This window comes from Malus domestica, chromosome 16, assembly GCF_042453785.1.
Source record: "Malus domestica chromosome 16, GDT2T_hap1".
Lineage (NCBI taxonomy): Eukaryota > Viridiplantae > Streptophyta > Magnoliopsida > Rosales > Rosaceae > Malus > Malus domestica.
Genome location: NC_091676.1, coordinates 7,151,616 through 7,175,088, shown reverse-complemented (window position 1 = coordinate 7,175,088; position 23,473 = coordinate 7,151,616). Strand labels below are relative to the sequence as shown.

At 35.4% G+C, this 23,473-nt stretch overlaps 2 protein-coding genes and 1 long non-coding RNA gene across 12 annotated transcripts; 1 reads left to right on the top strand and 2 right to left on the bottom strand.

Annotated features, from left to right (window-relative positions):
* Positions 1-1,509: 1,509 nt before the first annotated feature.
* Positions 1,510-4,387, bottom strand: LOC108169687 (uncharacterized). Of its 2 annotated transcripts, XR_001786044.3 has the most exons (4): positions 3,791-4,387; positions 3,249-3,588; positions 2,360-2,591; positions 1,510-2,213 (listed from the first exon to the last, which is right to left on the bottom strand). It is a non-coding gene; the product is annotated as an uncharacterized lncRNA (long non-coding RNA). The 2 variants fall into 2 exon arrangements; XR_003770342.2 differs by having other exon boundaries at positions 2,360-3,588.
* A 10,570-nt stretch (positions 4,388-14,957) lies between these two features.
* LOC103403327 (cytochrome P450 71B37-like) lies at positions 14,958-17,085 on the bottom strand. The gene is made up of 2 exons (XM_008342140.4): positions 16,123-17,085; positions 14,958-15,709 (listed from the first exon to the last, which is right to left on the bottom strand). Exons 1-2 carry the CDS (start codon positions 17,050-17,052, stop codon positions 15,089-15,091), a joined length of 1,551 nt encoding a protein of 516 aa, XP_008340362.2. The 5' UTR covers positions 17,053-17,085; the 3' UTR covers positions 14,958-15,088.
* Positions 17,086-18,814: 1,729 nt separating this feature from the next.
* LOC103403080 (serine/threonine-protein kinase AFC1-like) lies at positions 18,815-22,732 on the top strand. Of its 9 annotated transcripts, none has more exons than XM_008341902.4 (12): positions 18,815-19,046; positions 19,639-19,825; positions 20,260-20,286; positions 20,378-20,531; positions 20,627-20,675; positions 20,766-20,880; positions 21,129-21,220; positions 21,364-21,520; positions 21,624-21,688; positions 21,791-21,888; positions 21,994-22,096; positions 22,229-22,732. In XM_008341902.4, the coding sequence occupies exons 1-12, from the start codon at positions 18,945-18,947 to the stop codon at positions 22,229-22,231; spliced, it is 1,152 nt and encodes a 383-aa protein (XP_008340124.1). In that variant the 5' UTR covers positions 18,815-18,944; the 3' UTR covers positions 22,232-22,732. The 9 variants fall into 9 exon arrangements, with proteins under 9 accessions (XP_008340124.1, XP_070671422.1, XP_028951224.1 ...); XM_008341901.4 differs by having other exon boundaries at positions 18,827-19,046; positions 22,222-22,732; XM_070815321.1 differs by lacking the exon at positions 20,260-20,286 and having other exon boundaries at positions 22,222-22,732.
* The last annotated feature ends 741 nt before the right edge of the window (positions 22,733-23,473 follow it).

The window sequence follows — 23,473 nt, the reverse complement described above, 5'->3', positions numbered from 1 at the left end:
GGAACAACAATGCTTTTATGTGCAAAAAAAAAATTTCACAACTCTGCAAAATGACATCTGACCATCTATTCAGCATGGTAAAAGGATAAAATTATGGAGGCAAACATAATCAAGAAAATTATGGAGGCGACACGTAGACTTTTGGGTTAAAAGGACAAAATTACCCTCGAGGCACATCGGGATTCCCACGCGCAAGCAGCAAACAATAACGACTCAATCAAGGTCAAAGGTGACCTATATGGTATTTATTCAAAACCTATTTCATCAATCATCATCAAATCCTCCCCACAAGGTAACTCCCAATTATTCTTTTCAAATTGGGATTAATTAGTAAAGTAAATTAATTGATTAATTACCCAATTAATTAATTAATTGTCTAATTAATTGATTTATTGTCTAATTAATTGATTTATTGCCAATTACCACCATAAGTGGCCGGTCCCCATTTCTCCAAATAAGGCCGACCAAATTCTCCAAATTTCTTCAAACATTTTCTCCCTCAAATTCTAACTTTGGCATCGAAGGTTCTTCAGCCAAAGTCCCCTCCCCCCTCATTCATCGTGGGCGTGTGAGGCTCTTGGCCTTAACCTAAGGTGTTAATTGCTTTGCAGGTGCATTTTCATTCATGAAGAAGAAGTCGGAAATTTGCATCCACAGATTGCGCAAACAATTTCCTATTTATGTCTCCAATCTTCTAAATCTCGTTCTGACAAACTCATGATAATACTTATATTAATCAGTTGATAGATAAACAATATGCATGCATTGTTCTGTAAGAATCAGTTTTTCGAAATCCACAAGCTTTTTTTTCTTTGTGCACACATCTTTTATTAAAGTGGCATATGAGGGAATGTTCTTGATTGTATCAATTAACGGTAGATTAATCTAAACTTTAGCCAATGTCTTCATGAAATTTGTTAACTGATTATTCTTTGGTTAGGCTCTATCCTTTCGGGATATGGCATTGGGGGCACATAAACATGTTCTGAATTTTCTACAGTTTCTACATCAGGTAATGCAGTTTTTTTCGGATCTATCCAATGCCTGGGCAGATTCTGCAGAAATTTCAGAATCTGTTTGTGGCTGCACATGTGCTGACAGCAAATTTTCAGTACTATTTTCTGCATTTTCTGCATCTCGGTTGTCATAACTTTTACCATAACGCAATGTTCTGACAGCATTACAATCTACGTTTCCGCGTGGATTCGGGACAGTTTGGCTGTGAAATTTTCCTAGTTCTCTGCCCGAACACTGAAGTGCAATCTACCCCATTTGCTGCTATAAATCTTTCTGGTTGCTTGCATGTTCTGAATATTTTGATTGGTTGCATCAAAACTTGACCAAGTGTGTTCTATCAATTTCTCAATTGCGACCTCCTAAGATGCTTTAGCTGGTGTAGCAAGTTGCTGTAATAACTGTTGAAATTGTGGTTTAGTATGTTGGTCTTTATCCCACTTAAGGTTTAGGTGATCTCTTCATTCGATGTTGTAAAAATTTGAATACGGATCATTCCTAGGCCTCTAATAATTATCAAATGCATTATCTTGTTCCGTATACACGTCCCTATATGGGCAGCCTATGAAATCATGCGTTGTGATGCCACAAATGGTACAAGCTGTTGCAGTAAGCTATTGGACCTCAACCTACTGCACATGTGTTGTCATTCTTTGTAAAAGCATATCAAATTTTGCATCAAAAGTTTCTAACTTTTTCTCCATCTTTTCTATTTGTGGAGATCCACTAAACATCTCAAAAACACCCCTAGTCTGAGGTAGATCAATCGCCCATTGTTGAGATTATGTTGCCATTTTCTCAAATAATTGATACGCTTGCAGAGCATGTTTGTCTGAATACGTTCCTCCATAAGAAGCATTTACAAAAGTCTTAGTTGCCAAATTTAGCCCTCTGTAAAATAAATTCATTTGAGTGTCACCATTAATGCCTGAATGCAGACATTTCCGGAGCAAATCTTTGTAACGTTCCCATGCTTCATGAATTGCTTCATTAGGTTTCTGGGAAAATGTTAAATTTGTGTACTCATATCAAGCATCTTTGATGTTGGGTAATACTTGCTTAAAAACGCGAGTTAGGCCCACGAAGTAATGCTTCCGGATGGAAGTGTAAGTAACCATCTCATTGCCTCATCCTTCAAAGTGTAAGGAAAATGTATAAGTTTGATAAATTCGGCTGAAAATCCTTTTACCAAGATATTTCTGCATCCCATCAAAAATTCAGTAAGATGCATGTTAGGATCATCAGTTGATAAACCATGAAAAGAAGGTAAAATCTCCAACATGTGATGCCAAATTTCAAATGTGGACCCTTCCTCAACTTCAGAATAACTAATGCAACTAGGTACCTCGGTGGCATGAGCTACCAATGGCTCCTTCAACGATTATCCTGTTGTTGGTAGAACAAAAGCCATAGCCTCTTCGCTGTCCAAAAACCCAATAAACAGATTATGCAAAATTATTCCCTGCCGTGAGGGTTCCCACTGCAGATTCTGCTCCTTACTATTCGTTCAAGTTCTGGATCAAAATTTGTCAATTGCTACTTTTGTGATCTGGTACAGACCATGCAGTGCTCACAATCTGCAGAAATTAAAAAAAAAACGAAAATTAATGTTTTTTATAAATATATACGGGAATAATTAATTGAGAATATGATAAACAAAAATCTATTTAAAATCAATCTCTGGCAGGGGCGTCAATTTCTTGATATGTTTTTTACCACATGCACATAAATGGTTAAAAACACCTAAAATACTTGAAAAAGAAACAAGATTATCATAGTATAGTTGGCTCAAGTAAGGTCGTTCTCCATAGTGGTTAATTTAAATAAATTTACGCAAACCAAATCTCAACTAGTTAATTTAAATAAATTTACACAAACCAAATCTCAACTAATTATTAAGAACAAAGTTTTGGAAAAAGGTGATTTAGTGACCTAACTTAAGAAAAATGAATTCAAGTAAAAGGTTAACTAAAATCTGCAATTTCAAAGAAAGAGAAAGAAACAATTTTTTAGAATTCAAAGTGATAAAGCACTAGGGTTCCGCCGTCACCTTAACAATCCTATGTAGTTCTTCCAATTACTTATGAATTACACATGCATATTTTGAAGATTAGGTTTTCCTAATATATATCCTACTTGGAACCTCCAACATATAACGTATATCTAACATGCAACCCGTCCATGGTGTCCAGATAGAATGTGAACATGTAAGACTCATTAAGTTTTGTGAAAACCTTTTGAAAAACCATATAACCCTTAAGACGTGTCGTCCATCCTAAGAAGTTACATATATTAACCACAAGAAGCCTTAGTCAATTTCAGGGACAACCCTCCAGAAGGCTACGAACCCATCTAAGATCATCTTGGGCTCCAAAAACTGCAATTAAGCCCAAAAATGTCACTTTCCAACAACGCACACTGCTTCTTTATTTAATCACCAGAAAATAATCGCTTGGTAAAAATTACTGAAATTTTGATATGAACAAGCTAAGGAACACACGAACATCCTCCAATTTGAATTACTCCAAAATTCGTCCGTTTGATCACGTTTCGCTCCAGAGGAAGTCAAATGTCCTATGTTGAAAATATAAAGCAAAGTATCAACATTCTACCAAAATAATTATCAAATTATACTAAGAACAGGGTAAAATATATAAATATGAAATCAACTCATCACCAATCCTTCTATATTCTGCAATCTCATGTGCACACAATTGATGAGTTTGGCAAATGGTATAAGTGTTAGTCGAGAGCTATTAGGGGGCGTTTGTTTCACCTCTTTAGGAGGGACTGGACTGGACTGGACTGGACTGGACTACAGTCCCATGTTTGATAGGTGCTGGGACTAAGTTAAGTGGGACTAAAGGGGACTCGTGTGGACTAAAGGCCTCCCCAAACCACAGGACTTGCTAAGACCTGCTTCTTCCTCCTCCCTACGAGCCCATCTGTGAGTTCTGGGCTTCTTCCTCTGCTCCTATGTTTTCACAAACGCCAAGAGCCACCATCATTCCCCCTCGCCAATTCCGCATTCCCCTCTTCCTCTCTCCTCGCTTTCTTCTCTTTCTGCTCTACTGAGATCCGAGCTCGGCTCGAACTCGACCGCGTTTCAATTCGAACCTCCGAGATCATGCGGTGCAAAATCCATTGCAGGAAGAAGTTGCGATCGCAGTTTTGGATCTAATGGTTTCAGTGTGAGTCTGCGACTCTGTGTAGGTGTGGAGGAATTGTCGTTGCTTTTATAGACTTGGAGGTCTCTTAGCCTCATTGGTTAATCTTGTTATTCTTAATTGTTTTTGGCAGTTAATCAGAAAAAAAGAGGAAAGGGAAGGAGAGTGTGGGACAGAGAGAACGAGGAAGAAAAGGATGGAGGCTTCCAGAGAGAGAAGGAGAGTATTATTAGAAAGAAAGAAAAAATGATAGAATTATTAATATAATATTATTAGATATGAATTAAAAAATATAAAATATTGTAGTTTGTTATTATCCTTCTTTTTAGTCCGATACTGCACCAAACGCTTCACTAAGTTAGTCTAGCTTAGTCTAGTCTAAGCCAGTCCAGCTTAGTCCATGAAGCTAATCTAGTCCGAGATAATCCGGTGCAACAAACGCACCCTTAAGGTTTTAGCCATAATGAGCGTAGGATAAACAAAGGGTGATGCTAGGGTCTAATTATTGTGTGTGAATTTATTGATAAATTTGAGTTTTATTATTAATTTCATTTTGTACTTAATAGTAATTACGCAATAGGGTAAAATAGACAACTAACATTTAAAATTTAAGTTGAGTATAGTAAGAAATTATATGGGTTCAAATAAAATTTCACTAGTCCATTCATCTGATTGATAGATAAGCATCATGCATGTTGTTGGCCTAAATAACTTTCTATACGTCTCCTTGCTTTCTAACTACTTGTGATATATTTCTTTGAAATCAGGATAGCAAGCGAAAAGGAAATCCATATAGGCCATAGCTAATCAAGCTGATAACGAAACGTTCCTGCCAATATTTTCTTCGATCAATGATCATGACGTCCTTGCTTACCTTTTTCTTTACAAAAATCTTATCTGGAGGAGCTCTATATATATTGCCTTAGGTCGGCAAATATGTTAAATCCAATGATGAAACTTCAAGCCAACAACTCCCACTAGCGTAGTAAAAAATGTGGAAGAATAGTATGCACGAAAGTTGAAAGAGTGGTGTTATCCGCACATTTATATTTACCTCTCATACATTTTCTTAATTTTAAATTATCAGGTTGAATGAATCGAAAAATATCAAAAAATAAAAGTTTACAAAAAATGTGAAAAATAAAAATAAAAATAAATGTATAAATAGCACCACCAAAATTGAAATGGGAAACAAACATAGGTTTTGTCGTATCTGTAAACGCGTGGAAGAAAATATGCAGAACACTTGGGCACAGAAAAATCCGCATACTTTTAACCTTTTGATCATGCTAATTAAGCTTGGACCAAATTAAGGTCATGTCAAATCTAAATTCATTAAAAAACAAAGGCAATTACCGCTTTTCTTCTTACATTTTTAGCCTTTTCTTATCTAAACAAATAAATGGTGCATGCATGAATCACGATTATTAATAGTTGTCATGAATGGTTTGAATCATATTATTACTATCTGATTGTGAGTCCATCTTCTTTTCTTATTATATATTAGCATATGGGCACACATAAAGTGTGTGAGAAAATTTTTTATTTTTGTTTTTGAAATAGAAGGAGAGAGGAAGAGAGTGATAGAGAATGTGGGAGAGGGAAGGCTTTTTTTTTTTTTTAAATTAAAGATATGTTATGATTACATGTAGGTGAGGCTTTGAAAAAAAAAACAGCAAAATTTGGTTGTGTGAAACTACATTTATGTCCCATATTTCTTATTCAAATTTTTTTTTAATTAGAGGGTTAAACTAGTAATTTTATAGGATTTTGGTTAACAATGAGTATTTTATCAATTAGTAGAGATAATATCGTTTGTTTAAAAAAAAAATTTATCATGTACTACATCATTATTAATTAAAAAATATATCACATAACTCAAGTGAAAATAGCAATTTTATCTTTAAAAGTAAATGATTATTTTCAAATATGAACTTTTTTTAAGTCAAAGTGACCATCATTTATTAGTATCTAGATAATAAAAAATAAAATGCTGCTAAATAAATTAAATATATGATGCTTTTCTTGCCAAAAAAAAAATAATATACACTAATTTTTAGACATTTTAATTCACAAGGTAATATACAAAGAAAAATATAGTGAAAATTACATAAAAAAAATTAAAGCTAAATACGGAATGTAATAGCTGACTTGGACATGAATAAAAAAACTGAATTAGTTTATTATCTTAGTGAAGGTTTTAGTTTGGGAGCTTTATATATAGAGACAAAAACATAAAAACAACTAAAGTCCAGCTAAAAAACATGGAGACAATGTTTTAAAATATCAGTTATACCCCTAAGGCTGGCTGTTAATAGAACCCAACTCTCACAACTTCAACAAAATTAATATGTGTCATAAGCTCAACTCATCCTTACCTATTTTTGCAGAATCAATTTTGAAACTATATACAGAATCAGTTCAACCCGCCCTCGACCATTTTGACAGAATCAGTTCAATCAGTCCTAGACCAATTTTTGCATAATCAATTCAACCCGTCTTCGACAATTTTTGCAGAATCAGTTCAATCTGTCCTCAACCATTTCTGCAGAATTAGTTCAACCTGTCCTCAACAATTTTTGCAGAATCAGTTCAATCAGTCTTCGACCATTGTTGCAGATCAATTCAACCCGTCATCAATCATTTTTGTAGAATTAGTTTAACCCATCTTTGACCATTTTTGCAGAATCAGTTTCAAATACATGTAGAATAAGTTTTGTATACTTTTTTAGTAGAATTAGTTTATAACAACATAATACCGACATGATTTGGAGAGTGAACAATATCAAGGGGAGAGTTCATTGCTTCCCATTGTGATTCTATCAAACTTAAGGTACATTGTGATGCAAAAAAGAAAACAAGGTGTCTCGAAAAGATAGGGGATAGAAACATGGGAATCGCTCAACTAGGGGCAACAGAACTCACTTGACGTTGCTAATTGTGGATTCGCTTACACGACCAAGTCAAATGCTTGATTTTAGAAGAAGAAACAACTTCAATTGCACAAAGCAAATAATATTTTAATTCATTCAAGTCTGCCAAATTGTTGTATTACATCATAATTTAAAGCAAAGATAAAGGAAGCATATATGAATTACAACTTCCTAAAAGAGTCTCACTATATTCTAAATGGACTTAACAAATTTATAAGTAATTAAAAGTGCATTGTCATTATTATTCCAATTCCAATGCATGTGAGCAATTTCTAAGGTGTATGCTTGCTCCCACATCATTATACCTTTCTCGAAGAAAATTCGTCCTCGAATTTCATTTGGTCTTCCAAGATCTTTCGGATGCCCAACCAATGTTTCCCATAGTAGAGATTTTAGTAAGATAATCACAATTCGTACAACATTCCAAAGAGCACAAAATTCATAATACATTTTCTATTTCCATCGTGTATAGACTGATCCCCTTTTTCTTCCAAAAGAATTGTGATGCATATAGGCTTCCAAACTTATTGCTTCTGGGAGACTGTAAATACTCATGAACGAGAAAATAAAATAGGAAAATAGAGTCTAATCCTTGAATAAGATTAACTTTTGATGAATACCCGGTATAAGATTAAGAATTGAATTTAGTCCTTTGATCCGGTTTACATGTCATCATACATATTCCATGTCATATTTACCCATTTTACATTGATTTTATGGTTTTCTTTCTTCCAATTATATCCTTGTGAACAATAATTGATTTTATGAGGAATGTTGCAAAATTTATTACTCATTTGAAATCCAAATGTTTGCATTTAATTTAGTACTCATTTGAGAAATGTTGCAGAATTTGATATAAGGTGATGATCCTCTCTCTCTCAATCTCTCTCTCCCTCTCCCTCCCTCCCTCCTACCTGACAGCCACCCATAGTGCTCCATGGTGAATCGGTGATCACCACTCCTCTCCATGGCATCGGCCAAAGGCTCACATTATCTCCATCAGAAACACTCTCTTTCAGTCTCCGAAATAAAAACTTGGACTTTATGAATTTTGATTTTGCATCTTCTAGTTTGAATTGCCTCAAAAAATTCTATTAATCTGAATGGAACTTTCCATTTGGTGATTGTTATACCTAAATATATGAAGCCTTTTTTCCATTTGGTTTTCCATTTCACAACAATAGTGATCTCAACAAGAAGCATTTCAGTACATTTATATGCTTCGGTACACATACTTCGATGCACATCTTTGATGCACATACTTCGGTACACATACTTCGATACATATATTTAGGTACAATCATTTTATAATTATTTGGTATATACTCATGACTTTGCAACTTGCATAATGATAGACCATGGATTTTGCATTTTTTTTCTCAACGTTTCACTAATATTTTTTTGTTATGGTTTTCCATTCAACTGCATTTATTAATAAAGGAAGTCAAGGATGATGGCGAAAAATCTGAATCAAATCAATAAATCAAAATTTTTAGTTTGACAAAAAAAATCAAGTATTTAGGTCATCTCAAACCGAAGGGTCCAGAGGGCCAGAGGGCCGAAAATAGCCCTAAAACCGTCTCCAACCGAGGGCTAGGCCAGAGGGCTCTGGAATCTGGGAGGGCCCCACGGGATCGGAGAGGGCTGGAGGGCTGGCTGCTTTCAGCCAGCCAGCCAGCCCCGGGCTGGCTTATTTTTTTTTTTATTGTTTTCTATTGCTGTCGGTTAAAACCGACAGCATTAAAGAGGTTTTTTTTTTTTTTTAATAGTTCTACTATTAGTGTCGGTTATAACCGACACTAATAGTTTGAATGTTTTTTAATATAACGGCTAGTAGCCGTTGTATTATTAGGCTTTTTTTTTTTTAATGAATTTAAACTTTTTTTTTTCCCTTTTTTTTTCCTTTTCATATTAATCAAATTTTGTTTCATATTTTTTTTCAATTCTATTTTACAAAATTTGTTTCAATTTTTTTTTAAATTCTATTTTTTTCCTATAACTTCTATTTTACAAAATTTGATTCATATTTTTTTTCCTATAACTTCTATTTCACAAAATTTGTTTCATAATTTTTTTCAATTCTATTTTTTTCCTAGGCCATTTATACAACATTAAATTAAATTAAGTAACATGAAACAACATTAAACAATATGAAATAACATTAAATAACATTAACCAACATACAAATTATACAACATAAAAAAACATTTAACAACATGAAACTAGTGTAGTTTTTAAATAATAAATTATGTTTGGCCCTATGGCCCTTTGGCCCTCGGTTGGAGACGGTTTTTTGTGACAGGGCTAAAACGAGCCATTTGGCCATCTGGCCCTCGGTTGGAGACGGAGGCAAATATGGCCCTGTACTGTTCATTAAAATATTAATATCTTGGGGAATCTTGGAGGGCCAGAGGGCTCAAACGAGCCCTCTGGCCAGCCCTCGGTTGGAGATAGCCTTAATATGGGCATTTTAGGAATGAAAAAAAACGTATTTAAGTATCTAATAACAATTAATTATGAATTTAAATATAAATGCTGATGTGGATATCTAGTCAAAGGACTATAATTAAAATTTGATCTTACATTAGATTTTAATTGAATTCCAATCTTATCAAAGGATTAAAATTCAATTGTTTCAAAAGAAAACTCCAATAATGAGCAAAAGGTAGTTCCTTCTCCAAGCATTTTCTCTTAACCAAAGCACGATCAATGAATACATCCCAAATATAATCATGAAAACAGAATGCAAGAGACTTCACATTCTTTATAAGTTGTCCACATCGTTGTTCAACCCATGAACTCTTACCTGCGTCTTCATTGGCAGTCAACAAAAATTGGGGAAGAATCCCAATATGGAGAACAAATGACCTCAAGCTGCTTACAACAATCTTGATTAGCCACCTTAATCACATAATTGTAATAATCATTTTTCTCGTCAAAGATTGGTGTAGAACTCCAATCAACAAAGTTCTCATTGACTTCTTCGTCGTCATCAACGTACTTGTCATAAATTGGTGGGGAATTCCAATCGACTGAGCTAGGCTCTTCAACCAATTGATTTTCAAACGGATGGAAAATCTCATCCATGATCTTCATACGCAACGGAAAACCTGTTCTGATGCCACTTGATGTAGAAAAGACCCAGGGGAGTCTCGGGGAGACGGGGACCTGGGAATCACTCAACCAGGGGCAAGGGAATCACTCATGTCGCTAATTGTGGAATCGCTCAACACAACCAAGTCTCACACTTGATTTTAAGGAGGAGATAACTCACACTCTTCAAATGCACAAGGCAAATAAACTATTTTTCATTAATCATGTCTACCCAAAGGCTTCTAATACATCAATATTTAAAGGAACTAAAAATAAAGAAACATAAATAGACTACAACTTCCTAAGAAACTCTCTAAAACTGACTTAACAAGTTCATGTGTCATTAAAAATAAATTACAATGCCTTTATTATTTGAATTCCAATGCCAACGAGAAGTTTTCAATTTGTTTTTTTTTTTAAGCCTTGGCTCTCACATCATTCTCCCATTCTCGAAGAAAACTCTTCTTTGAGTTTCATTCGATCTTCCTCAATCTTTGGGATGAACTTGCAGATTCTTCCACAACAACCACAATAATAAAATGACATTCACAGTGATCAAAGTGTTCCAAGCCAAAAAATATTCATGGAAACACCATTTCCCCATTCTTTCAAATGTTGTAGGCCCTAGTTCCTTCTTCTCGTTAGAATGTTTTCTGTGATAGATCTATAAATCCAACCTAGCTCTAAACCCCATTCAGTTTTGTCTTCATAACCACAACTTACCACATGAGTGGCCTCTTTAAGGATCACTGCTGGGCTTGAGGAATGACGGACACCGCCTTGTTCCATCCATGTTGAAGTCACAAAAATTGTAAACTGTCTGAAATTCTTTTCAAAATTCATTTGGTAAATCAGTAGCACTTTGCCATCATCCATTTCTTGTAGGTTTGAAGCATCTCCATTTGCATCAAGCTTGGAGTACTTTGAAAGATTCTTGTAGCATCCAAAAGACGAATAGTAGTCACAGCTTACCATCTGACGCATGGAGGCTTGCTGCCATCCTCATTAACTTCATTCACAAAATGATATTGACTTCGTCTTCATCAACGTACTCATCGTAAATTGGTGGTAAATTCCAATCGACAAAACTAATTTCTTCGATAGTGTGCTCTTCAAACAGATTGTAAATCATAGCTATAGCCTCCAACTGCAGCGGAAAACCTACTCTGGTGCCATTTGACGCAAGAGAAGAGTCTCAAGGGATGATAACCTGGGAATCGCTCAACCAGGGACAACAGAACTCGCTCGACATTGCTAATCATGGATTCGCTCACACGACCAAGCCAAACGCTTGATTTTAGAAGGAGAAACAACTCACTTCAATTGCACAAAACAAATAATATTTTAATTCATTCAAGTTTGCCAAATTGTTGTATTACATCATAATATAAAGCAAAGATAAAGGAAGCGTAAATGAATTACAACTTCTTAAAAGACTCACCATATTCTAAATGGAGTTAAAAAAATTTCTAAGTAATTAAAAGTGCACTGTCATTATTATTCCAATTTCAATGCATGTGAGCAATTTCTAAGGTGTATGCTTGCTCCCGCATCACATTGGATCTTTTTTCTTGAAAGTAACTATAAACTCACGTGAATTGTGTCATTTTCCCCGTTATTAGAGCAAGTGGTCGAAGATTTTTTTTTTTTCCTACTAAGGCTCTTCAACCACTTAAGGTGCCTTATAAAGAGGGAAATGATTTCAACTTGTGTATGCATATATCATTCCTTCCATGAAGAATAACGGTTTCTCTATTATGAAATGAAGATGTGAAGAACCTATACATCAAATTTTAAAATTCAATCAATTCAACAATAAAAAAAATAAATAAATAAATAAAACCTTGAAGATGCAGAACTATCTTAAAAAACACCGCAACACTTTAGAAGTGTGGATAAAAATGTCCCAAAAAACTGTCTACTTGCGTATCATTCGATCAAGTCAAAACCAAATAAAATATGAAATGTTTCTTCGAATACTTGCTACTCCCTTGAAATCCCTCTCCTTTGGAGCACGCTCTCAAGATATATACAATAACACAAGCACATCTTTGCCCTCCTCATCATTAACTACCATAACGAGAATTTTATCATTAATCCCCAAAATGTATGCAGTTTGACGAAAGTGCAGAGCAAATTCTTGGTCGTGTCCTATGTTTTCTTTAATCTATCTTACTTATGCAAGATTTTCATTATAAACTGGGAAGCAATTGTCGACAAAAATTCTTGCTCACCCAAAAGATTCATAAAATAATAACTACAAAATGAAGCAATTTGATATGGGTCTTTGTATTTTCAGATTTGGGATGAGGCTTTTGTTGCCAAACAATCATCTAAAATAAACTAACACATCCCAACCGAAGTGTGTCTTCCCTCCTTAGTCATTTCTTTGATATTAGCCTTTGGGGCCTCGTTTGGCAGCTCGGACTGTACTGACTATTTCTGTCGGATAGGATAAATAGCCACCGGATAGTACTGACTAAATTAGTCGGGCGTTTGGTGCAGTATCGGATTAATGACCGTATTATTTATACTGTGTTTAGTTTTATACCGGATAGGCTAAATCAAACTTAAAATTAAATTAAACTTATAAAAATAAAAATAAAATCTGAAACCATCCCTTCTTCTTCCCTGTTCTCTCCGCCGAACCCCTCAAACGCCCTCCTTCTCTCTCCCTTCTTCTTCCCCGCCTGCCTGCACATTTGGTGAGCAACCATGAGTCATCAGATCCACATCAACCCAAATCAAGATGCAACAAACGAAACAAACTAACGATTTGTTGACAAGGTTACCTCCTGCACTGCAGCATCGCAAGTGGAATGGACTGGCGGCGGTTTGACAGAGAGAAGGAGAGTAGTTTGTTGGCGTTTTGAGAAGAGAGGTTTCCCAGACACCATGCCGGGCAAGAGAGTGCATGCTTCTTTGCAAGACCCAGTTGCAGGGGAGGACGACGACGTCAACGGGGAGGACGACGACGGCGACGGGGAGGACGACGATAGTGAGAGAAGGTGACGGGGGGGGGGGAGGACAACGACGCCTAGAGAGAGAGAGAGAGAGAGAGAGAGAGAGAGAGAGAGAGAGAGAGAGAGAAGGCCGAGAGAAGGCGAGAGAGAGGGCCGACTAATAATCCGGGCCTTTTGGTTGGTTTTATTAGTCCGGTGTATACCGTACTAAATAAGCACACCGGTTAATTTAATCCGGCGCTTATTTAGTACGAGTGAACGCCAAACACCCGCGTCCGTATAATTAGTCCTATCCGATCCTCTATCCGATCTGCCAAACAGGGCCTGGAGGTTTAAGATAACTAGACACACAAAGAGAGAAAGATAGGACATATAGAAAAATTAAGGCACTGAGAATGTGCGAGTCTCTCTGGGTTAGGCATATATGCTTAAAATGCCAGAAAACCAATTAACGAATCTATTTTTCGAATGACTCTATGTCTTTGTCTTGTACTTTAGAAAAATATGGTTATTAGATATAAGGGTATTTTTGTAACTTAAACTCCAGAGAAAAAAAAGGGAATAATGTCATCTTTCACATGTATAAAACTTTTGTCTCTCTTTGTAATGTTTAAAAAGTATTGTCTCAATATAAAATTAAGTAATTAAAGTGTATCTACGTGTAATTTTTCCTTTTAGTTTACAAGCGATGTTTTTCAAGGACTGAAATGTAGTTTTCTAATTATTTGATGCTAATGATTTCTACATTTCCTTCTTTTGTTATGGTCTTTTGTTAAACAAATCAACCGATAAAAACAATGAAACTGAATGTAGCAAAGGAGTATAAAAAGTATGAAAATCATTTTTTTTAAGAGAAATTAGGTTCACATCCTTTTTTTTACTACTCCATTGATTAAAATCTTATTCATTTTCAATTTTTGATCAAGGTCCTTGGTATTAATAACATCATTAATTATTTGAATAATAAAATATTTTTATTTTTAAATATATTCCTTTAGTGTTAAAAATGTTACAAATAGTATATTTATATTTATGGCTAAATTTTTATCATATATTTACCTATTTTTAATTTGTACCAATTTTTCTTTCATTTTTAATTTGTACACATATATTAGTTTCTTTTTGTACCCATCTTTTAAAAAAAAAATTATTTTTGTTTGTAACCATGTGCATACCATCACGTGACATTGTATATTTTATCAATGATAGAAAAATTACATATGGTATATTTATTATTTATGCCTAAACTTTGTATCATTTATTTATATTTTTAATTTATACCCACTTTTAATTTGCAAATTTTTTTTAAATTTGTAGTATTTTCTTTTTAGTTTTATTTTGTACCCATGTATTAATTTCTTTTAGCGCCTATATTTTTTAAAAATTCATTTGTACTCATAATTTTTTAATATTTTATTTGTACCCTAATTTATTTATAATGTACCCATTCTTCTTTATTAATGTACCGCTTTATTATATGTGAAATGTACTAATTTTTTTTGTAAAATGTACCAATTTTTTTAACACTATGGATATATTCTTTTGCCATTAATTATTTCTTATTTTTACATAGTTTTTATCCATTTATTCAATCAAAATATTTGAATTTTTTATTATAACCGTTTCTAATAGTATTATAATGAGGGATTTTAAATTTATAGGATTATAAATCTCATAAAGTATCTCAAAACTATAAAAATATAAATATTAATTGTAATATAATGAGGTGTACAAAGTTTGATCAAACTTTGAATATCATTAAGGTTTTAGTCAAAGAATGTTAAGGATTAGGGACAGCATCCAAAGTATCTCTTTTTTTTATTTAATTATAACATAAGAAGATGAAAACATATCAGTTTAACTCAATTCAATCTTAATCGTAAATTCATCTTCCCAAATCCTAATGATATTAGGATTCTTAATTCTGATAAAATTTCTGGGGTACAAGTAAGAGATGATTTTTCATAGGCACGGTGAGAGAAGCGTCAGCTGATTCTTCCATGTCCAAATCTTCCACCTTCATCCCATTAGGCAATTTCCAATCAAACCAGTAGAGAAGATTTGCAAGTCCAAACTGTAGTGTCGTTGTCGCCATGTATATCCCTGGACACATTCTTCGACCAGCTCCAAATGGCAAATATTCATAATGTTGTCCTTTAAAATCAACCGAGCTTCCATCAAACCTTTCTGGGAAAAACTCTTCTGGGTCGTTCCAAATCTTAGGGTCTCGTGCGATTGCCCCTTCATTCACAAGGATGAGTGTTTTGGGGTCCACATCATAGCCTTGGATTTTGAAGTGGGACATGGCTTCTCTTGGAAGAATCATTGGAGCTGGAGGATGCAGTCTTAGAGTTTCTTTAATTATCTTCTTTAGGTATTCAAGCTGCTCCGTATCACTTTCACTGACTAATCCTTTGTTTCCAATGCAATTTCTGACTTCTTGTTGCGCTTTCTTCATCACTCTAGGGTTCTTAACTATCTCTGCCATTGCCCACCACATTGTAATTGCACCAGTGTCTATTCCACCTAAAAATAAGTTCTGATTCACAAAAGATTTTTCAATGTGATTGGTATACGGAGTGGTACACCATGTATTACTATACAAATTGTGGAATATGTGTACTGAAAAGTTAATAATTTAAAAAAATAAAATTTTTCACCACTTCTATAAAAAACATGAAGTATCACTTGTGCTCCCATCACAATGAAATTTTTTTCCTGATTCACAAGTCTCGTAGTCAGCAACATAAAAGGGTATGCGTTTGAAAAAATTAGTAATTAAAAAATGTTGTTTAAAGTGATAAACACAACTTATTTTTATTAAATAGCATTGATATTGTCTTTTCTTTTAAAATAACTCAATATTGTCGGTGACTGATAAATAGCAGTTTTTATGAAAATTACTACAAAAAAAATTAATCATTCATTGGTCTGAATGAGTTTAATAATTACCATGAGGACAGCCTTGACGCTAGCATGACCAAGTTGTGCAACTCCAACCACGCCAGTTTGCTCCTTCAATGTTCTAAGCAACACATCAATTATGTCTTCATGTTCTTGTTTCCTCCCAGGCGTCAAATGATCATCAACGAGCTGCTGAAAAAACACATCCAACTCACTCGTAATCCGATCAAACTTCTTTTGCACACCAGTAACCCTGTCGGTAATCCACCCGATCCATGCCGGAAAGTACTCGGCTCCCGACATGCCTCCTAGCATGGTTTCGATGTCGTGAATGATCTTGTGAATAGCCTTACCGCTCTTGTAATTGCTGCTCTGCAAGCTCGTCCCAAACCCTACTCTAAACAGTATGCTTGCAACTAGGGCAAACAACATTTCGCTGACATCGACGGGAGCGACAGAGGATGAAGAGTGATCAGAGATTGATTTTACCATTTTAGCCACTTCTTCTTCACGGATTGACCGGTAAGACTGGACCCTTTTCACGCTGAAAAACTCGACCACGCATATTTTTCTAATCTCTCTCCAGTAGTCGCTGTAAGGTGAAAATGCCACGTCGAGATAGTTGTACGTGAGCCGACGGGACCCGGCGTAGGTGGGTCGGCTGCAGCAGTGGAGGTCATTGGTTTTGAAGACTTCTTTGGCGGCTTCGGCGGATGAGACTACGACGGTGGGGATGCGGCCGAGGTGGAGGAGCATGACGGGCCCGTATTTTTGGGAGAGTTGGAGGAGGGATCGGTGGGGTGCTGAGCCGAGTTGGTGTAAGTTGCCTATGAGGGGGAGCTTGGGAGGGCTTGGTGGAAGGTGCTTTTGCTTATTTTGTGGGGTTTTATTGACATGTTGCTTCTTTTTAAGCAGAAGAAGTAGAGGGATAAGTAGGAGAAGTAGAGGCCAGAAGATTTGGGGGGTCATGGTAGCCATTGTTGGAGCTTTCTATCAATGATATAATTTTTCTGAGGTCTTCGTCTATATATAAGAAGAGCTAGAGATTTCGAAAGGGGAGTCAAAATCCTAAAGGGGATGCATCATGTGTATGCCTTTCAATGCATATGAATATTTTAATCACATTATTGGCTATTATAGTAATTAATTGTAGAAAAGGAATTAGCTATCCAGGCCGCTGGAGAAAATAAAAAAAAATTATAACACTAGATATATTTCTGTTTTTTATTCTAACCCATCACAGTTGGAGAAGCATTACTGTCTACCTTTAGCCTTTAGGCCCTCTTTTCTTTTATTTTTGAGCTTTTATATTGGATCACTTCATGTTAAAATTCTGGAATTTGAAGCCTGGAATCTTGGCTAGTTTTTTTGGATAAAAAAATAATAAGTTTGTAAATTTGACAAAGCAACCAAATTCTTGCAAGCTTACCATGTTGCTGGTGCTTGTGGGTTTTAAGATGCTTCAAATTCTATAAAACTAATCTAAATTCCCATATGTTGTGTTGTACAAGAAATTTTTCATTGCAACCAGAACATGAGTGTTACACCACATGTTTTTATATAAGTAGTGAAATTTTTTATTTTTGAAGTTATTAACTTTTTAACACACATATCGCATCGTTTGTATAGTGACACGTGGTGTATCACCCCGTATTCCTGTCACACTGAAAAATCTCTCATGTTGTACAAGAAGAGGAGAAAAAGAAAAGGAAAAAGACGGGAGGAAGAGAATGCAGGAACATAGAAGAAGGGAGAGGGAGGGGGAAGATGAAAATGTAGGAAATTAATGTTAGAAAGTTAAAAAAGGAAGGTAAATGCTAGGGAGATTATGTTTTTAGACGTGACTGTTGATGATTGATTTCTTTCTTTAATGGTTTACAAAAGAAAGAGGAAATTATAGCAATGATCCCTCAACTTTAATCTAATTAGAAATGGTCCTTAAACTAAGGGAATTTTAACGAAAAGCACCTGGTACTGTTCACTTTAACAAAAAACCACATTTTTACACTAAAAAGTCAATCCTGGTACTATTCACTTTACCCTTTATTTTGTCCTTATCATTAAAACTCAAAGTTTTCAAGCCCTTTTCATTAGTTTTCCTTTAAACTAAACATTCATGATCAAATTTGCAAACCAAATGGGTTATTACATAATTATTTATTGATGTGCTTATGTGCTATTGGTGACATATCACTTGATTTGTAAATTTAAGTTAAAATTTAATCTCCCTAGCATTATCCAAATTGGATTATAGAGGCAATGATTAGGAAATGACACCACCTATGTGTAACTGACTCTCCACCTCCACGTACCTTAAAGAAACGATAGACTAACCATCTCCAAATATGCCACATCCTAATAATAGAGTTCAAATATTTTCTATGTGGCCTTTATTATTGTTTGATATGTTAATAGCGCTCCCTAAATTCATTACCGCAAATGTAACATATATCAACCAACAATAAAAGCCATAGAAAAGATACATACAAAATAAGCGCAGAAGATTTGATGTCGACTTGTTCACACGACATTACCCTACTTGCGCATCTTTTCACATTTGCATAAATTCCAAACCGACCCAAGTCCAATTACGGCCCACTTTTTTGGGCTGATGGGTAAAAAACACCCAACTCAACCAGGGTTTAAATCCTACACAATTAATATTGTGTGGTCAACGTAACAGCTCCACTTACCAACCAACCGTCCAGATTAATCCTCCCAATCACATCCGACGGTTCGCGGTGGCTCACAAAGAACAGGGGTTACTGGGTTAGGCCGTTTTCTCCGTATCTCGCGATCTCTTTTGTTTAATCAGAGCGAGCTCTGTTTCAATCGATGAATTTAGGGTTAGGGTTAGGGTTTTGAATTGTATGGAAATGGATTACGTGTCGGAGTTCCCTCTTTGGCACATTGATCGGCGTCCAAGAAAGCGCCCCAGGTTTGCTTGGGATCCCCCTCAGCCTCATCCAAAGGTACAATTTTTACGCTTTATTTCATCAAATTTCTCAAAATTGTGGATTTTTTTTTTTTTTTTGTTTATTTAGGCTTTAATTTGTATACTTTTCATTAAAATTAGCTTTTCAATTTGAATTCATCCCAATTTACCTTCTTATGTGTGGTAAATTCGACTGGGTAGGATATAATGTTAAATTTTTAGGTAATCTGAAGGTAGAAATCGAAATGATTTCATTTTCCAAATTTCATGATCTACAAGTGTTCAGAAAATTTTGATCTTGTCCAAAATATTGCCTTAAACATGAAATTATATTTCTTGAGGAAATTCAGTTGTATATTAATAGTATATAAATAATTTGGAAGACTTGAATAACTGAATTGTTAGTATTTTGATGACCCCTTGGATATATCATAGGTGAGGCATATCGAAGCTGGATATGTTCAGTATTCGGGTGTTACATTTGTATGATTTATTTAATCTGCATACATTGATTTTGTATTTGGTTAATTAGAAAAGATAAGGGAAAATATGGAATGATAGATGGGTAAGGGGTGAAGTTTTTGTATTAATGTTTGTATAGTGGAGTATGAATAAATGGCTGTGTGTAGGCTCAGTCAGGAATATATTCCGAGCAAGATGTTGGAAGTGGGACAAGCTTTGGACCTATGAGAGCACTCCCAGACCGTCCTAGTCTTTTTTTAAAGGGGTTGACTCAAAAAGGATCTTCCCCGCGGCGAGATGATGACAAAGATGGACATTACATGTTTGTGCTTGGAGAAAATTTAACATCTCGCTGTAATTACGTTCATTCATCATTGAAGAGTTTTTTCTTTTACATTCTTCATGTGTCTTTCAATGCTGTATTTTAAACTCCCACAATCTAATAAATCACACCGATGTACTTCCAACTTTTTTTTTTTTTTTGTTTGCTCGATGGTGTACTTCCAATGAATTTTTATATAAAGAAAATCTCCTTACAAGTAAAAACTTCTAGGACCTTATCTTTGGACTTTAGGGTTGCTCGAGAATTTAAAATATATATCTAGAGTGTTGAAAGTTTTATTTTTAGTTCATTTTTTTCGTTACAGTGTGCCTTCAAAATAATTTAGTCTGAGTAGTTCAGAATATTTATTTTCATTTAACACACACGCACATAGTTCTTTCTTGATATTTTAGGTTTGTAAAATATTTGTAGTTTTCTGCTCAAACTATTGTTTCTGTACTTGCAGATAAGATCCACAGAAAAATTGGTGAAGGTTAGGTTTTCACGGGATTTAGACCTATGTCTACATGGATTCCTGTACCTTTGATCTGTTTTCTCATATTTCTGCTCTTTGCATTGTGTAGGAACTTTTGGTCAGGTTTTGGAATGTTGGGATAGGGAAGCAAAAGAAATGGTAGCTATAAAAGTTGTCAGGAGTATCAAGAAATACCGTGAAGCAGCAATGATTGAAGTTGATGTGCTACAGTTGCTTGGGAAGTATGACAGAAATGGAAGTCGGTGAGTATACTTTTCCTGTCATGGTCATTTCTTTTGCTTCTTAGCAGTTGTAAAATGAAATTTGGGTCATTGTTAAGTGGCTTTATTCTTTGCAGTTGTGTTCAAATACGGAACTGGTTTGACTATCGTAACCATATATGTATAGTAAGTATAAGCTTGATTTTTGATAAAAATGATTCCCCAACTTCACATTTTGGGGGTTAAGACATTTTTGAATTTAAATGGTCTTAACAGGTATTTGAGATGCTTGGACCAAGCTTATACGATTTCCTCAGGAAAAATAATTATCGCGCATTTCCGGTTGATCTTGTCCGCGAACTTGGCAGGCAACTGTTGGAATGTGTAGCATGTGTGTAGTTGGACTTCTGTTGTTTCTCTTACCTCATTCAAAGTTTATAGCGGCAGTTGTACTATTCCATAAGTTTTTACCTTTCCTTCTTAAAAATTTACTGGTAGTTTCTGCTTTTTTTCTTTTTGGTAAAGCTTATTCCCATGACATGTGTGAATATATTCTGAGCATCTTTTCTTGGGTTGGACAATGACTTTAAAGTGAACACTAGTAGTTCTTATGTTTTCTGTGGCATGTAACTTTTGCAGTCATGCATGATATGCGTCTCATACATACCGACCTGAAGCCTGAGAACATACTTTTTGTTTCTTCAGAATACATTAAAGTACCTGACTACAAGGTATTTCTTCCTGTGATTATAGTTATATTGTTCTGCAGTTTGCCCTTTCAAATGAGACAGTTCACTTATTCTCTTTGCCTCTTACCTGCATCCAGTTCACTTATTGAAAATTGTCATTTTTTTTTATTTCTTTGCCGTCACAGTTTACATCCCGGCCGCCAAAAGATGGAACTGGTTATAAAAGGTTGCCAAAGTCTAGCGCTATCAAGGTTATTGATTTTGGTAGCACAGCCTATGAGCATCAAGAGCACAACTACATTGTGTCGACAAGGCACTACCGGGCACCTGAGGTTATTCTGGGTATGCTAATACTATGCTCTCTTTTCTCTTGCAAATCACTTGCATTTTGAATATTTGGTATCAATTTATATTTTAACATTCATAAGATTGTTAATATTTATAGGACTTGGATGGAGTTATCCATGTGACATATGGAGTGTTGGTTGCATCTTGATAGAGTTGTGTTCGGTATGTCTCTGAATTATACGGGTCCATCAGTCTCTGCCAGATTTCTGGATTTGGACTAACTGTATAGATTCTTACAAAAAAATAAAATAAAATTCTTTACAGGGAGAGGCTTTGTTTCAGACACACGAGAACTTGGAACACCTAGCTATGATGGAGAGGGTTTTAGGTCCAATGCCACAGCACATGTTGAAAAGAGCAGAGTATGTGCTTTCCTTAGGAATTTCATCGTATTTTAAGGTTCAGATCACATTTGTTTGCCTGTATTCATCACTGTCTCCTTTGCCACTTCTGTATTCTTGGTTCAGCCGTCATGCTGAGAAGTATGTCAGACGGGGTAGATTGGATTGGCCAGAAGGTGCAACTTCTCGAGAAAGTATTAAAGCCGTTTTAAAGCTACATCGTCTCCAGGTATATGGAATACCGTACTTTTACTCTTCTGTTTTGAAATACGTTCAGAAACATTGTTTAAATAAAACTTTATTAATTCAACCAAAAAAAAAAAAAACTTTATTAAATTATATCATCTTTGTCAGAATATAGTGATGCAGCATGTAGATCATTCAGCTGGTGATCTCATCGACCTCCTGCAAGGTCTCCTTAAATTTGACCCGTCCAGCAGGCTAACAGCTCCCGAAGCCCTTAGGCATCCCTTCTTTACCAGGGATCATTACAGGAGGTTTTAGCCAGTTGGAAAATTCATTCTTGTGTTGTTAGTAGGTTTTGGTTGGAGTGCATTACGGGGCATTAGCGTGCTGAAGAGCGGTGTTTGCTTGCTTTCCTAGATGTCATTTCTTGGCAATGGCATACACAAACATGAAGGGGCTCAACGGGAACCCTGGATTTCTGTAACTTCACTGTCTGCTGTTCGCATAAGTTTCTCCTTGTTCGATTTTGTACCATGAAATGAAATGTAACATGTTTTCAATACAATGAGTCGATACAATAAGGTGTGATGCGCTTTCTGAACAAGTTTAGCCTTCGCCCTGTGTATTTGTTTGTTTATGTTTTCTCAGATGAATGAATATGGCTGTTACAGACGTGCAACTGAGTAATATACTATTATTGTGTAACATATTTCACATATTGCAGTAAATTTCAGTCTTGTTGTCTCATAGATTTGTCAAAAAGTTGGGTTGGTTTTATTTTCTGCTGCATGAGAAATTACAGTGCATTACAACAAAAGATCAAACTCCGTCGTGATTGAGGCTACTTCTGTTCATAAGCTCTTTGGTTAGAAGTTTCACATATTAAATGGATGAAGGGCCACTTTGTGATTGACGTGCTTTTTGAAGGAAAAAAAAATGTTTTTGTTCTAATGATCATTTGTAAAATTGAAGCTGTTGAGCGTTGATAAACTGAGAGTATGAAAAGCAAGGAAAAGGCGTCGGTAAATTTTAATGTAAAAACGATATAATTGTATATAATGACAAATGGGCATGGGAGATGGGATGGTGGTGATGGAGGGGCAGTGGTGGTTATAGCAGTGGCTGTGGTGGTAATTGTAGCATAAATGGTGGGGTATGGTGGTGGTGCCAATAGTTGAGTGTGGTGGTTGGGGTGCAGAGTTAACAATGGTGGTTGGGGTGCAGAGTTAACAATGGTGGTAGGGGCGTTAGTGGTGACGGTTGTGGTTGTGGTTGTGGTCGTGGTGGCAACGATGGTGGTGATCATGGCGGTTGTGGCAATGGTGACGGTCATTTTATTCTGCTAGGAATAAATATATGTAGAAAGACAAATAATGTGATTTCTAAACACTAAGCATATTAAAGAAATTGAAAGAAAAAA